Source organism: Dermacentor andersoni, chromosome 2 (assembly GCF_023375885.2).
Source record: "Dermacentor andersoni chromosome 2, qqDerAnde1_hic_scaffold, whole genome shotgun sequence".
Taxonomy (NCBI): domain Eukaryota; kingdom Metazoa; phylum Arthropoda; class Arachnida; order Ixodida; family Ixodidae; genus Dermacentor; species Dermacentor andersoni.
In genome coordinates this window covers 156,060,626-156,075,054 of record NC_092815.1, presented here as the reverse complement: position 1 = coordinate 156,075,054, position 14,429 = coordinate 156,060,626, and the positions used below count along the sequence as shown (strand labels likewise).

Below are 14,429 nucleotides of genomic sequence, written 5' to 3'. Positions count from 1 at the left end.
GAGAACAACGTTTCGAGTTGAGCGACCTTGTTTCTGGCAGACTGTACATTCGAGTGAAAAAACTTTAAGATTGCAAGATCGTTTGGCGAGATCGGAAGGTAAAACATAATCGGACTCAGCCATGGTAAACTGTGGGACCAAGGTTAGAACAAGAGATCAAACGAACTAAACGAGCTTATCTAGGTCCTCTCGTGGCGGACGTTGATAGCGTTGTCACCGTCTTCCTGGCGAAGATCATCCCCCTCGTGTTATACTAAACGCTGGAAACATTCAATATTTGCCGTCAGCATCACCGCTAATTATTGTCGATCAAAGCGAACCGAACAGAAAGCTTCGCTTACGTCGATTACCACAGTGCCTAGGATATGTTTGATTTTCTCCTAGTTCTAATGGTTGTTTCGATGTCAGCTTATTCAGTGAGTAACTTCATAGACCATAGGCGACATTAGGGGGCCACTTTTTATATTGTTCAAACGACAGGGCACCCGAAACAACTTTGAGTGACAGCCATGTGAAGTTGAAACGCAGCAATAGGCGTGACCTCAGTTTTATGCATTCTTTTGCGTGACGGCACCCTTCGAGTTCTTGCTTAGAAGTTATCTGAATACCACAGCTTCATTACACCAGCCTCGTGCAGGGTGGTGAAAGCTAGAGAAGGAACTCGGGAGGAACATTAAACATACAGAAGGAGCAGCAATGAACTCCCGGTTTCTCGGCTGGCTAGTAACAAAGACAGTGAGCAAGGAAGACGGCAATACTGCATTGGTACAAAGTTCTGAAGGCTTCCTACAGTTTGAAACATATTAAATAAAAAGGTGCGAAACACGAACCAACATATATTTGCACGACACGTGATTTGCACCTCTACAGGGTATTTCACTTAACTTGAACCAAAGTTTACAAAATATACGAATGCTACGTAGCTGAAGAGAACCGAGGTAATGTTGTTTGCGGTCGCTTGGAGATACTCGGATTATTCTTTGCCTTCCACCTAATCAGAGATTTAGTCTCAGGTAATCGACTTCTCAATTATTATAATTTGATGGAAAGTGTCGATAAGAAAACTGTAGGGTGTCTTGAAAAACTCCCGCTACATGTTTCTGTTTTCAATACGCGCTACATAAAGGTTTTCTTCCGAGCGCGAAACAAGCCCACTAATACACGCATAAGTGCCTCGAAGTGCCATTCGCGTTTCAGTAGAATTTTTGTCACGAAAAGCTTTTCCACCGTCGTAATTTTCGGAAGTGATTTGCGTTGCGTAACTAGGCGTGTTTCGACGAGTGGATTTTAGGCGCAAGTGCATTGTTTCGTTATACCACAATGAAATTGTGCGCCTTGCTGCCGATAACTATTTGTCCAGCAACTCGATTGAAAAATTCACGTCCTGCCTGTATAGTACCGCTCATGACATGGTGCGTGCCTTTTCCCTCCTATTGATGGCCCACATTTACGACGCCTCATGACGCTTTGCACTACCTTCTATGCTTATCGACTCAGCTCGCAACACTGCCTTGTGCCAACTTCTGCGTGTGGACTCTGATCGTTGCTAAAGAAAGCAAAAGTGGTTTTCAAAGAACTACCGGCTTTCCCGTGCTTTCGTGACAATCCTTGACGACAAAGCCACTTGAAATATCATTGCCCCAGGGTGTGCAGAGTATTTCGATTCCGTGACAGAGCAGGCGGTAGAATATTTGTTTCTGTTCCTGGCTTGCGCGTTTATCAAAATGACGCTGAAATAATGCAGTGTCAGAGAAAACAGGACAAGTTTATCGCAGATCTCCATCACTGAGCTACTTCCATAAGCGATGAGCAAAAATGAAGGGAGAAAGCTGACACGTGGAGAGCGTTTGTGCCCGCCTGGAATTCTGGTTCACACCTTGTAGATTCTCATGTTACCTTTAGAGCTGCCGTCGCCGAGCCAGCTATCACTCTTTTGGGCTGCAGTTGCTCGTTCACTTTTAATGGGGCAGAGCGTTTGTTTTATTGATGCTTGCATGACTTACCTATCAGGGTATTTCGAACTTACGTTCTCATTAGACAGTTACGGCAATGTAATACCATATCTTGCAGAACACGTGAGAACGTTACTCTGGCACAGCGTTCTGTTACTCTACCTTCTTCATTTGGCGGGTAAATGAAGGCAGCTAGAGTAAATGGGGACGGAACAGCGACTTCGCGGCAATCCATGATGAAGAAGAGGCATGAACCAGAATGTCCATTCAGAATGTCCCATTTCAACCTAGCTGATGTTGCTTCGCTGCTAGTCCAGCCGTGGGCTGGAATATACTTTTTCGGAGCAATCACGTAGCTAACTCCGCCGTTTTCAGACTTTCTCCAGTTACGATTTATGTTTTGAAAACTGCTTGAAAAATTGTGCCACTAGTGCTGCCTGTGATTCGGAACTATTCAAAGTCGATATGGTATTTTTCCAATAATAGCTCCTACTTTTGAAGACACAGTTTACAACGGAAATTTTACTTATCCTTCAGTAGATTTTTCACTTTTATTTTTTAGTTTTTTGTTTCTTGCGCCGGTTTATTTTGTTGAGAAATGTACAGTAGCTTTTTCAAAGAAAAAGCAGCTCTAGTTGCGATGCCAACACAATCAGCAAAGAATATTGGGATCCAAAGGACTCAACATTTCTTTTTATTCATAACCACAAGAAAAATATGCGCAGTGAGGCCAGCTTAAGCGTAAAAGAAATTAAATGTGGTAATCGAAATGTGAAAATGAAAAAGAAAAATGGTTCACCCTCTTCTCTTTTTATGGCTCCATTGTTCTTTTCATAAAATTTTGGTACAGCTGTGATTAGATGCTCACATAGAAGCAGTATTATGCGCAAGAAATGCGCAACCCCTTATTAGGATTCCAAGGCGTTGCAACAGTGAGGTCTTGGTAGGTCGGCGATGTCGTCGCAATCACCACGAAAAGAAACACTTTAAAAAATTTGCACATATCTGTTTCTTGTTTTCATATGTGAAAGTATCTCGTATAAACATACAGCTAAGTATTTCACAGCGAAGCTGTGAAATACTTCTATGTAACTTACCTAGTTGGTCGGGATTATTTGTGATGTGCTCACCCAAAGAACGCAAGCAGGAAAAAAGGCTTCGTGGTTAATTTTCCGCGTAACAGAATTATGTTTTCTCGTCTATTCGAATTAAAACCCGATGCTATCATGTCTGTAGGTTATGTGCAAGTCGTACCTTACGGAGTTTCGGTACGAAGTAAGTTACGAAGTACTTTACGAACTTTTGAACAGCAATTTCGTAAAATAAGGCACTTGCGCTTGCAGGGATGGCTAGAATAATTTATGCTGCACTTCCGCACACGTGCATTGGCACGTGACGTATGTCGTTTGTGGTGTAACTTGAGTAACATCATTTAACGTCAGTTAGGGTTGTGGTATTTGGCTAACGTCCACAGCAGGTTCGCTGTACATTCACTTTCACGGGGTGGAATGGAGGCGGATTTTTCAGGCCGCCATTGCCTCCTGATATTTTTTGGACAATACCAATTTTTGTTAGCAATGTTGTAGAAAGGAAGGGCAAAATTTGCAAGTTTAGAAACGCTCCTAGCTTATTCTCCGTACAGCACCGCTACTGCACTAGGAACTGTCTAGAAAGAAAGCAGACGGAGACGAAAGCAACGAGAGCAGACGCTATTTCCAGGGATGTAGCACCTGCTTGCAATTCTTCAGACGCCTTAAGGTTCGGAAAGCCGCTGTCTTTGGTTCCAGTAGCGACCGGCTGGCCTGCCATGTAGTCGTTGCTGTCGTGTAGCGGGTGTTGGTCTCTGTCATTGGAGTTGGTGTCTGATCGGTTTAGAGCATCTACGCAGTGCATTCGGTCTAAGAAGGCCGCCAACACTTTGGTGGCTCCATCCACGTCTGGCTTAGGGTGAGCGTGGTCGATAGAAGGGTAACTCTCTTTTAGGCAGCGAAGCATTCTAGATTTTACTTCTCTGAAAAATATTACAACAATGACAAAACACAGTTAGTAACCTTTTAAACATAAGCTGAATCAAAATGTATAGCGCACTTCAGTTGGGGCACAAAGTTTGAGCGTTTCCAATGCTTTTATTCACAAAACCTTGAACGAAATTTGTGCCAGCGAGTGGGGTGCTACACAAACAGGCTCCGACATTCTCGATGCCTTGATGTGTTGAATGCAAGGTGAAACGGAAGGTTGCATTACTTTTGTTTGCATTACACCTATTGTATTGTGTGCGTTTCTCTACGAAAGCAAGTTCTGTTTAGTTTTCTAGCGCTTCTGGAAATCCCAGTACTTCAGAAAAGCGAACAATACCTATACGTCCCGCTGGATGAATACCTTCGCCTTCCATTTGGATGTGGTGAGCTCTCTGCAGATTTTTGCGGCTTCAGACACATCGTACATACTGTCGCGAATATTGTTCGGTATGGTTTTGTCCTAACACAACCACTTCTGGCCTCAAATAGCAAGGCACTGGCGTTTGAGTTATTGCAAAGATATTCTTGCTGATTCATTTTTGCGAAACTTGCAAATCTCCATTGTATTTGCATGTATCCCTCGCATCCAATTTTCTGCTTCTGTTTCTCTCAACTTCCTTTCGATGACTCGCGGATGTCTATTACACTTTCAGTCACTATGTACTTGGTTCGTAAGCTTCCTAATCGCTTCCTCGATTCTGTGTGTCCGCTTTTGAGTTGCGAATATTGTCGAATAATTCAATATGTCAAGCACAATTTATCTATTTGCAGCACACTGCCATGCGTTATCTTTGTCTGGGGCATGGCAAAACCAAACTTGCTATTAAATACTCATGCTAAACAGCGGCTAACAAACACGACGCTCTCCATTTCATTACCCCGTGTATTTCAGCGACTTCAACCTCCCACCCCTCATAAAAAACGGAAAACCTTTTTTTATTCTTTTTCTGTTTGACACGTCAGACTCGTTGAAACTATCTTCAAGGGTAACGCCTTCTTGCGCACGAATATATGTTTGGGAAAGATAACCCCTGTTTACCCTCTACGAGTGCAACTTTCTTTTTCCAGGTTTTGAAGTGAAGGCACCCCTGCTGCTTTATATACAAAGCGCGTAAACATTCTAACATGTTTTCATGACCCCCTTCCCCCCATTTATGTTGCTAAAGATACTTTCGGAAAGGAATTGAAAAGACCTCATTAGTTTTGTGGCACACATTTTACTATAAAGTCTAAAAAGGAAAAGAATTTAAGGATATTTTCAGAAGAGATTGCAATGATCATGACATTTTTATTTTTAATTTGTGGAGTAAAAAAGCGCGAAATAAAGCGATTTGACATGTCATCATGAGCGGGCAGATGGATTACTTATTATGGCCTTTAGTCAATGAAAAGTCACGAGAGTTCGGCAGAGTCCATGAGAGCTGGATTTGTCACACAAGAAAAAAAAAAGCAGAATTGGTACAACGTCGGTGTACATCGCTCAGCACATTTTCACATCAGCTCACCAATTGCATATCGTTAGGCTAAGTTCTCACGATCTATCCTCTAGTTGTAGCCGCTTCAGTTCAGCGTTCTGCTGAATCGAATGTACAATCGTTTTCGGTACTTGCCATTGGCATTTCATAACTAGCCATTTTCTTATTTTTCGCTTATAGTGAGTTGGCCTCTATAGATGGAGTGGGCATAACCGCGTGCTGCAGGGTTGCTCATGGTATGACGGTGTGCGTGAACCAGCGCCCGAAAACACAGTCCTAAATACTTACAGATACCTGGAGCGGAAGAGCAGTGCCAGAACTAAGCAGAGAACATTCTCAACGCTCTTGTGAAAACGTGATACTTAGGGCAATGAACGGCAGAGGGTAGCGCACGGAATATCTAAAGTACTGACAGTGAAATTGCAGATTCTGTTTGTCTTCTGTTTTCACGGCGTACGTATGTGCGACCCAGCTTGCAAGCTTTCTCTGCACGCGCTCGAAGCCAAAATCCAACCCGAACCGAGCAGCCACAGTGCTCATTAGCAGTGCGCATTAGAATTATCAGCTTCGACGAACAAGATTACCACCGGAGCAATGAACGCAACAAGTGTGTGGAATTATAGTGCAATGCAAGGTTGTTTTAAAGGCTTCAGTAAGAAATTAAAAAGGGTGAGACCAATTGCTAAGGTTACATAGCTCAGGTTCGAAACATGGTTCGAGGCGGATGTCGCTGCGAAAAAAAAAAAAAGCTTGGCAAAGACTTCGGTTTAAAAACAGTGGGATTCTTGAGAATGCCGTCTGGACGGATAACCTACGGTGTGAAAACAGCGGGCGTGGCTTCAATGACACGGGAGAGCGCAGTGAAGTTGACTTTAGCCTAAACACTGAGCGATGAAGAAGACTATTGTGTTTTAGAGTCCTCAATAGTCACCCGTCGATGAACACCGATCCCCACAACATACAGGCGCCTCGAAACTACACCCCATAGAAGATCGTGGACGCGGCCATCTTTGCCAGATGACTACAAATTTCGAATACTCTTTGGCTGTCTTTCACCGCTTTCTCAGTCTTATCAGTGTAGTCTTTCATCCACTGAACTGATGACAACTGCCACGACGATCGTTTTTTAGGGAATTTCTCAACAATAAACGATTTCCGTTACCTGCACTCCCTTTTGAGCCACGTTGTCGCGAAAAGGTAGTCCGTGATGAACATCAAATGGTCTTTTTTCGAGCACCTCACGAAGCGGTTTATGTCCCAGAACTTGTAACTCAATAGCAAGTCTGCAAAATAAAGGCATGACAAAGACATTTGCTCACGTCAGTAAAATTCTCGTCACACATTGAGCAGGGTCCACAAGAAAAAATTACCCGCCGTAAGGTTGGCCCTGATTAATAGATGACCGCGCTCGCGAATAAGAAAACCACATTTTGGCGTATGCGTAGGATTTGCTCGATTTTGTAACTAGAAGTTCTTATTTGAACTGCACTGCAGGAAAAATAGCGGAATCGATGGCATTTCGCGCTTCCTTTGTATTTGTACATTGTTTTATAGGGCACGACAGGAGGTCAGTATAGTTGGTCTAACAGAAGAGCGCAAAGCTGCAGGTGAGGCGTCACTAGTTCGTTGAGGAAGATTTCACGACACACACGAGTACACATGACGCGTGCGCGCGGAGATATAGACGAGAAATCTTAATTGGAATTTTCGCTGACCATCAATAAAAGAAAGAATACCTCCAAGTACACTCTCCCCCGAACCCTGAGTTGGTGTCAAACCCCGAGGAAACAGCGTTCGACACCAACTGTCGCATAACATGGGTAACTGAGTACGTGGCAATGTGTACAATATCGCCTGACGTGCCAATGTCCATGCAAGTTGTCTGCGCGCTCCTATGATACATCGCTGGAGGCGCAGTGAGACCTTTCGGCGTTGGACGCACGCAGCTTCTCTAAGATTTCGGCCAACCGCGACACTTCTGTGCAGGTGGTATTTCTGCTATTAAAGCGTGCCTATCGCCTACCGGCTTAGTTTCACGGCAGCGCCGTCGTGATATAGTTCGTGTCGGTTGGGGACCGAAGAGAAAAGGCTTCCATATTGTTGTTCTTCGTATTACAGTGCTGCCGCGTCCACAATTTGTTCAGTGTATATGCTACTACTTTTTTCCATTTCGGGCCCACTGTTGAGTTTCTCCGGGGATGTGGAGGAGATCACCGAAGATATGGGCTGTAATTGCTCCAGAATCGGAAGGTAATTTTGTATAAACTTGCTGCAGTTCAAGAAATGCAAGACTCATTTATTGCCAAAATCCTGGACATGCAGAACTGGCTTCTTGTTATTGACACTAAAGTACAAAGCTTAGACGAGGCTTGGAGCAGGCTCGCAAATCTTGAAACAATAGTGCCTAGCCACAGTGTTGAAACATCGCCTGAATAAACATGTGGATGACATCAATAATCGTTCATGACGATATTACCTTATTCTTACAGGAATAGCAGAAGGTCCAAATGAAAACGAAGAAATGCTTGTAAGCAAAGCAAAGATGAAATCTCTAGCACTACTCTAAAAGCTAATGTAACTTCTGTTTCAAGAATATGTTCCTAATAGAACCCTTCCAGACATCATCAGGATGGCAAACTACAGGGGTAATATGGAAGTTTTGCAGAATTATTCAGAACTGAGGAATACGGATTACAGTATAAGTGAGGATTTCTCTAAAAAAAGTACATGGAATATATTGGGAGCTGCTGCTCCCGTGCGGCCTCCGTGGCTCGCTGGACGGCCCAAACCTAGCCTTGAAGTTCTGAGCTGAGCAGCGCGGACGACCACCGCGCGCGTAGATTTTCCGGGGAGACTGCCATTTTATCTTGATATATTTTACATCCCCACAATATGTGTGAACTCCAGCTCTAGCAGACTATATGTCGCCCTGGTATATATCGGGGTGAAAAGATTTAAGTTAAACTGGACTCGTATAAGTTTCTGTTTGGAATCGCCTCCAAGTAACGGACTCAGCTCTGTTCTAATTTAGTGCCAGGCGGTGGTAAGAGTCGCCTCCGAGTTTGATAGAATTTGGTAATATTGCTAAATCTTGTTAATTTGTCTTTTTCTCTGCAGATATCCTCCTCCGCGTTATCCTGACCGATAGAAGTCACTCTTTGCTCAGCTCGGCGAGTAAGAGCTCGAGCTTAGCGGTGTGCTACCTCGTTGGGCTTGATTGCGGGAATGCCTGGAGTCGTATGCGGTGGGAATCAGTGCAATTGCCCGCCGTTCTTCTCTGCGTTGGAGAATTTTGCTTCATTGACTCTGATGTGCCATTCCTCAGGAGAGATACTACATTTTGCGCAATTTCTAACGGCTGCCTGAGAATCGCTATTGATGTATGGAGCATTCTTCGTTGAGACCAATGCTAGTGCAATGGCTACCTCCTCTGCTCTCTCGGAATGTTTGGTGTTAACTGAAAATCTTGGGAAGGGTTATTGAGCGTGATCTAAAACTACTGCTATTTCTGCGCGGACATTCAGCCGTGTCTACGAAGGTTGCTTTGTCGTCTGACCCAAAACTTCGGATCATTTTTTCTGCTCTACTCTTGCGTCTGTCCTCGTTGTAACGTGAATGCATGTTCTTGGGTATATTTGCTACTAGGAGTTTGTCATGTATTTCTCTTGTTATCATCCTCTTTTCTCCAAATAGGTTGTCGTTGTTAATTCCTAGCTTGCCTAGTATATGCCGTCCACTTTTGGTTTCGGTTAGTCGTTCTGCCTCAGACGTTTGTTGTGCTCCTATGAGTTCGTCCAGTGTGTTGTGGAGTCCCAACTTTAGCAAGAGATCTGTGCTCGTACCGATGAGAATCCCTAGTGCTAGTTTGTCTGCCTTTTTTATAAGGTTGGTAATTTTAGTCTTTTCAGCTGCAAACCGATTGTGGCAGGCTGCTATGTATGTGATTTGACTGGTTAGGAATGATTGGATCAGCCATATGATACTGTCTTCCTTCATACCTTAGTGCTTGTTAGTAATTCGTTTGATCAATCTCATTGTGTTTGTTACCTTTGTGTCTAACTTCTTTATGGTTTTCGCATTTGTGCCTTCGCCTAGCATTAATGTTTTTTGAAGCGAAGCTTTCTTTGCCTCTTCGTTCGACTGTCCCACTGCTGCTGCTGTGGCTGCTGCAGTCTGGCACACCGCGTCGGAGGGGCGGTTCAGAGCATGACAGGACTGAAACAGAGGGGAAAGGCGACGCGAGACACTCTTTTTGACCCCACCGCGTCGAACTACACAATTCTTTCTGGAGCTCCCTGAACGTCGCCACATTAGTCTCTTGACAGCTGCAATTATCCGTGACCCCCCTCAAAAGCATTGCGGAAACTGCAGCACTTCCCTTTCTACTAACGTGCGAGTCCAGTGGGGACGTAGATAGAGCTGTAGAGAGGATCTAGGAGAAGAGGCAGTTCCAATACAAGGGCGGGGAGAGGGGTGTTAAGGTCACGTGTGAAGGCAAGGAAATCCTACTACTATATGACAGTGATTGCAGGGAAACTGGATAAGGTTAAGTTCAAGGTACAGAACAGTACGTTCCTGCTTTTTCTGAAAAATGAACACCTTGCGAATATGTCAAGCGGAAAAATTATGCAGGGCGTCCAGAAGCAGAGCCGCATTAATTAAAGCGCACCGCAGGGTCCAGGAGACACCACGGAAACTGTAGACCGTCAAACCAAAACTTATTTGCCCACCGCGGTAGCATTGCCGCCATGGGATTACTAGAGGTCGCGGATCTGATCACGACCGCGGCAGCCGCATTGCGGTGGGCGCGAAATAGAAAACGCGCGTGCACTTAGATTTCTGGGCACGTTTAAGAACTTAACTGTGTCAAAATTAATCCGCAGTCCGTCACTACGGCGTGCCTCATAATCCGATTGTGGTTTTGGCACGTACAGCCCCATGCTCCTACTCAAGTTTAATACTTCTGCCACGATGCTCATTCCTCTCCGAGGTTATGAAATATGATGCACAACAACGCCTCAAAATAAAAAAAGAACATATCCCTGTGTGTTCTGTGTACTACGCGGACAAACAGCAGTGGTGCGCTCATTCTAATATTTAATTGACCACTTTATCGTTAGACTAAACATTGAAGAAATTAAGCTTTCGCCGCCAACATCACCTCTAATTATCGTCAATCAAGGCAACCAGCACAGAAAGCTTCACTTTCATCAATTCCCACAGTGCGTGGGATCTGTATGATTTTTCCCAAAGGCCTTCCGGACTTCGGCAAAGCACAAGTGTTCTGTAAAAAAAATAATCTTACCAGTTCAAAAAATGTGCAATAGCTTATTGAGACAGATGGTCTCAAATGAGAGAGAGCAAGAAAAAACGACTAGAGTAAAGGTAGGATAGTCAACTAAGCAAGCATCTGGTTTCCTTCTCTGCACTGGGGATGAGGAAATGTTGCAATAGAATTAATAGAGAGAGAGAGAGAGCAGTGCCCGCGCACAGCAGGAAGCACGAAAGAACTACTATCGGTCACTGAAACTGATGATACGAAGTGCTTTACACAGATGCTTCTGCAATACATGATGAAGAAGCCCTGTAGTCAAATAGTATTGGGGATGAATTGTGTTGATTTCAGGCTGTATATACTACGCGGGTGAGGACTACGTTCACTTCGAAATAGCCGCTAGTTCTATCAAGAAAGATAAGACAAATGATGGCATAGCGGAGGTTACAGATAGTTATACTCACTTTTAAGCAGAGCCTGGTCGTCTTCGCATAGCAGCCGTTGCGCGTTGTTCATCGATTCCTCCATCCTTCTTATGGCGTCCTGTTGGAGCGGTGGGCAGGAGTGCAATGTGCTCTTTTGATGGCATCCTTCTCGCTTCATCCTGAATGCGGCAAAGTGAGGAGCATAGGTGCAGGAATCTTTTCATAATAATGGCATGCGCATTCAGGATTACAACGCCACAAATGAGATTCTTTAGTGATTTTATGGCTAGTTGTGTGCTCATAAGACCCCTACCCCGTAGAACGTGGCGCTGAAAAGATGTTTCGCATTCATCATCTTATTATAGTGGCTAGAGGACAGGTGTGCCGACCGACGCGTCTGGAGCGGCGTCCTCCACTTCGCCGCATCGTGTCTGTTATTGCATGTTTGCAAGATGCTAAAATATCTTGAAGCTTCTACGAGGAAAAGGTTAGCGGCATGGTTAATAGAAGCTAATTTGCGATGCAGAATAAGCGGAGCCCGTACAAAAACGCGGCGGTATTTTTGCCTGAGGAAACATCAACATGCACACTTTTCGCTCTGAGCTGTAAATCAGAAGACGAAGGGGAGGGTCAAAGGGGGGGGGGGGGGGGCAAACAGCATTGTTCTCAGTGCCGACAAGACCAGCAGCTCGCACCACTTATTGGCGAAGGATTCTGTCAGAAACAATTTTTCGAGGTTGATTTCACACATGTCGAATAAAAGAAGTTTACCAAAGATGCAGTACTATGGTGTTTCCGCTCACTTCTCTGTGATCATGTCGGACAAAATAAGAGCGAACATTATTTGGGATTGCACAACGTGATTATGACAGCAAACACTAGGACCGATCACAGCAACAAGCTGCGAATGACGTCCGCGCAAATTATTACGTCAAGTTTTCCGTGCCGACGCTTGCCGAGCTTGTCATCGCGTACGGGTTGCATCACACTCCGTCACTTGATCTGGAAGTCTAAGGTTCTGCGGCTGGCACATTTTCTTTTTGTGCAAAATTAGTTTGCAACATCTCGATGAATAAAGTTCGATTGGAAGCGTGTGAGTTTCTATGCAAGAAACCGACAGCTGTCATAGACAAAACATTGACAACTGCAGCGTAAATGGTGGCAAGGCTTTTTCACTAAGTTTTAGTAAAGACGAGCGACAACAAGACTTCATTACACGCAAGCTGTTATCTCAGCACCAAGTGCAACATCTTCGGTCCAGTTTCCAAATGGAATTCTTACCTGCCGTGATGGCTCGTGATGGCTCGGGAATGCGCCAGGAGCGGCCGCGATTTTATTGGGTCGGGATACAGAACGCTCGTATACTTATGTTTAGGCCCACGCTAATGACTCTCAGGTAGTGCGAAAAGTATCCCAGAATTCCCCATTGCGGCGTCTATCTTAGCCCGTGTGCTTGTGGACGTTCATTGAGCCTTATTACTTATTTGATCCAAGCGGTACTGGCTGCACCAAATTTACAGAAAAACTACGTACTAGCTCACAGCCTAAAATTCCAAAATAAATCCGCACTTCTTCAAAACCACTAGAACTGTAGTGCGATGTTCTTGCATAGAAGCTGGAAAAATATTTCAAGCCTTTGGTATTTTCTTACAATTGCACAATTACCCGTGCAGCTTTGCTTGCACTTTTCAGAATGATTTCTGAAGCATACATCATAGCTGAGATCAGCAGCAGCAATATCCTCAAGCACTCCTCTTGTCTATGCCACAGCCTTCGGCGCGTGCGGACGTACGACGCGCGCTCCAACACCGTTCTACTGACTGCAGCTTCATTTCGAGTCATGATGCGAAGAAGTGGCAAAGTATGCTTGATGGGTATACCTACTCCTCTAGCCACCATATCCATGTCCACAAGTCGCGCAGGTGAACACTCTGGCGCCCGTGTTTCGCCCCCATACAAAAGCTCCAAGTGTTGACGGAGGGAGAGCCGCCACTACTGCAGATTTGTTGAGAACATTGCACGTTTCACACGTTTCGCGCGGAGGCAGGTAATTCGGGTGCCAACTGCAGGAAGTTCTGTTTTCATGTACAATCGTTTTCTTTTTTTTATCATTTCCACTTGTCAATAAACAGTCTATTTCTCACAAGGATTTTCTTGGCTGCGTTGCCTGTTGCCTTTGTCTGGTTGCTATTTAGATAAACTCGAGATCATCGGTTCTCTTGATTCTTGTTGCTCGATCTTTAGATTTAAGATGATGATCTAAGGATTCATTCTCGGGGCAGATCCCATTACATCCCTTGCGGCGTTGCTGAGAACTGTGTGCATATATTTCGTAATGCGGGAAGAAAAATAAATTGGTGGCGACAGCAATAAGAGATGTGTGGTATTTCCGGATATTCTTAACCTATACATATCTATAAGAAAGGTTGTTTCCCGTACTAAAATATTTACATATTATAAACATCTTCTAAGGGCTCATTTCTAGCCGTATTTGGTTTCTCGTTCCAGAATAATGTTCATGTTTCTTTGCAGAAGTGGGAATCCACACCAGGCGCACTGGAGTGCTCGGAAGTTTTTCGCAGTTCGTCTACAGGGGCCAACGTCCGATAAACGCGAGCCCGCTGACGTCGCCATCCCTGTCTTTGTTGTCGTCATTGGTAAGCATCTGTATACAGTGATTGTCGTGTTACTTAAGGAATATAACCTTGTCATCATTGCGCTTGTAATCACGTCGTGCATTTCTATATTGTGTAGTGTCGAGCGTAACCTATCCTAGGTTACGTAACCTATCCTAGGCTCCAATCCTAGCTGGCCACATTTTCGTAGTCAGACGCAAATGCAGCATTGATTTCTTCGAAGGAAGCGAATTCAATTTTCTTTCGTGCTCACACACGCCGCTACGATAGCACACTTGCACCATGAAAACAGGCTACTCCTTCCCTCCTCCACCCCTCCCTCCCGCCGTCCCCTACTTTTATTGATAGTCTCCATCCAACCTACGTACGTGTGTCGGTTTCCTGTTTTTCTAGTTATGGTGCAAACGTCCTTTACTCTTTCTATCAGTTCCCGCAGATGCAAAATTTGTTGCCTGGTAATGCTTCCAACATGTTTTGCCACCAGTTCTTCTGTGTTTCTTAGTTTTTTTGATGCACCATGCAGTTTAGACACCCAGCATGATGTTAGGAACACACAGACACATTGTCACCACCAAAATCACTGGAGCTTCCCGAAGATCTCCATGTTAGAATACTTCGTCAGGTCACATCAACTAACGCTTTAGGAAC

At 44.5% G+C, this 14,429-nt stretch overlaps 1 protein-coding gene across 1 annotated transcript in view; it reads right to left on the bottom strand.

The window, feature by feature from the left end:
* Positions 1 to 2,617: 2,617 nt before the first annotated feature.
* LOC126540562 (uncharacterized) overlaps positions 2,618 to 14,429 on the bottom strand; it is a 57,254-nt gene continuing 45,442 nt past the window's right edge. The window contains exons 6-8 of the mRNA XM_050187399.3: positions 11,185 to 11,324; positions 6,608 to 6,728; positions 2,618 to 3,963 (exon numbers count right to left, since the gene is read on the bottom strand). Of these exons, the coding sequence (XP_050043356.2) occupies positions 3,600 to 3,963; positions 6,608 to 6,728; positions 11,185 to 11,324 (625 nt within the window). The 3' untranslated portion in view covers positions 2,618 to 3,599. The remainder of the gene's footprint in view (positions 3,964 to 6,607; positions 6,729 to 11,184; positions 11,325 to 14,429) is intronic.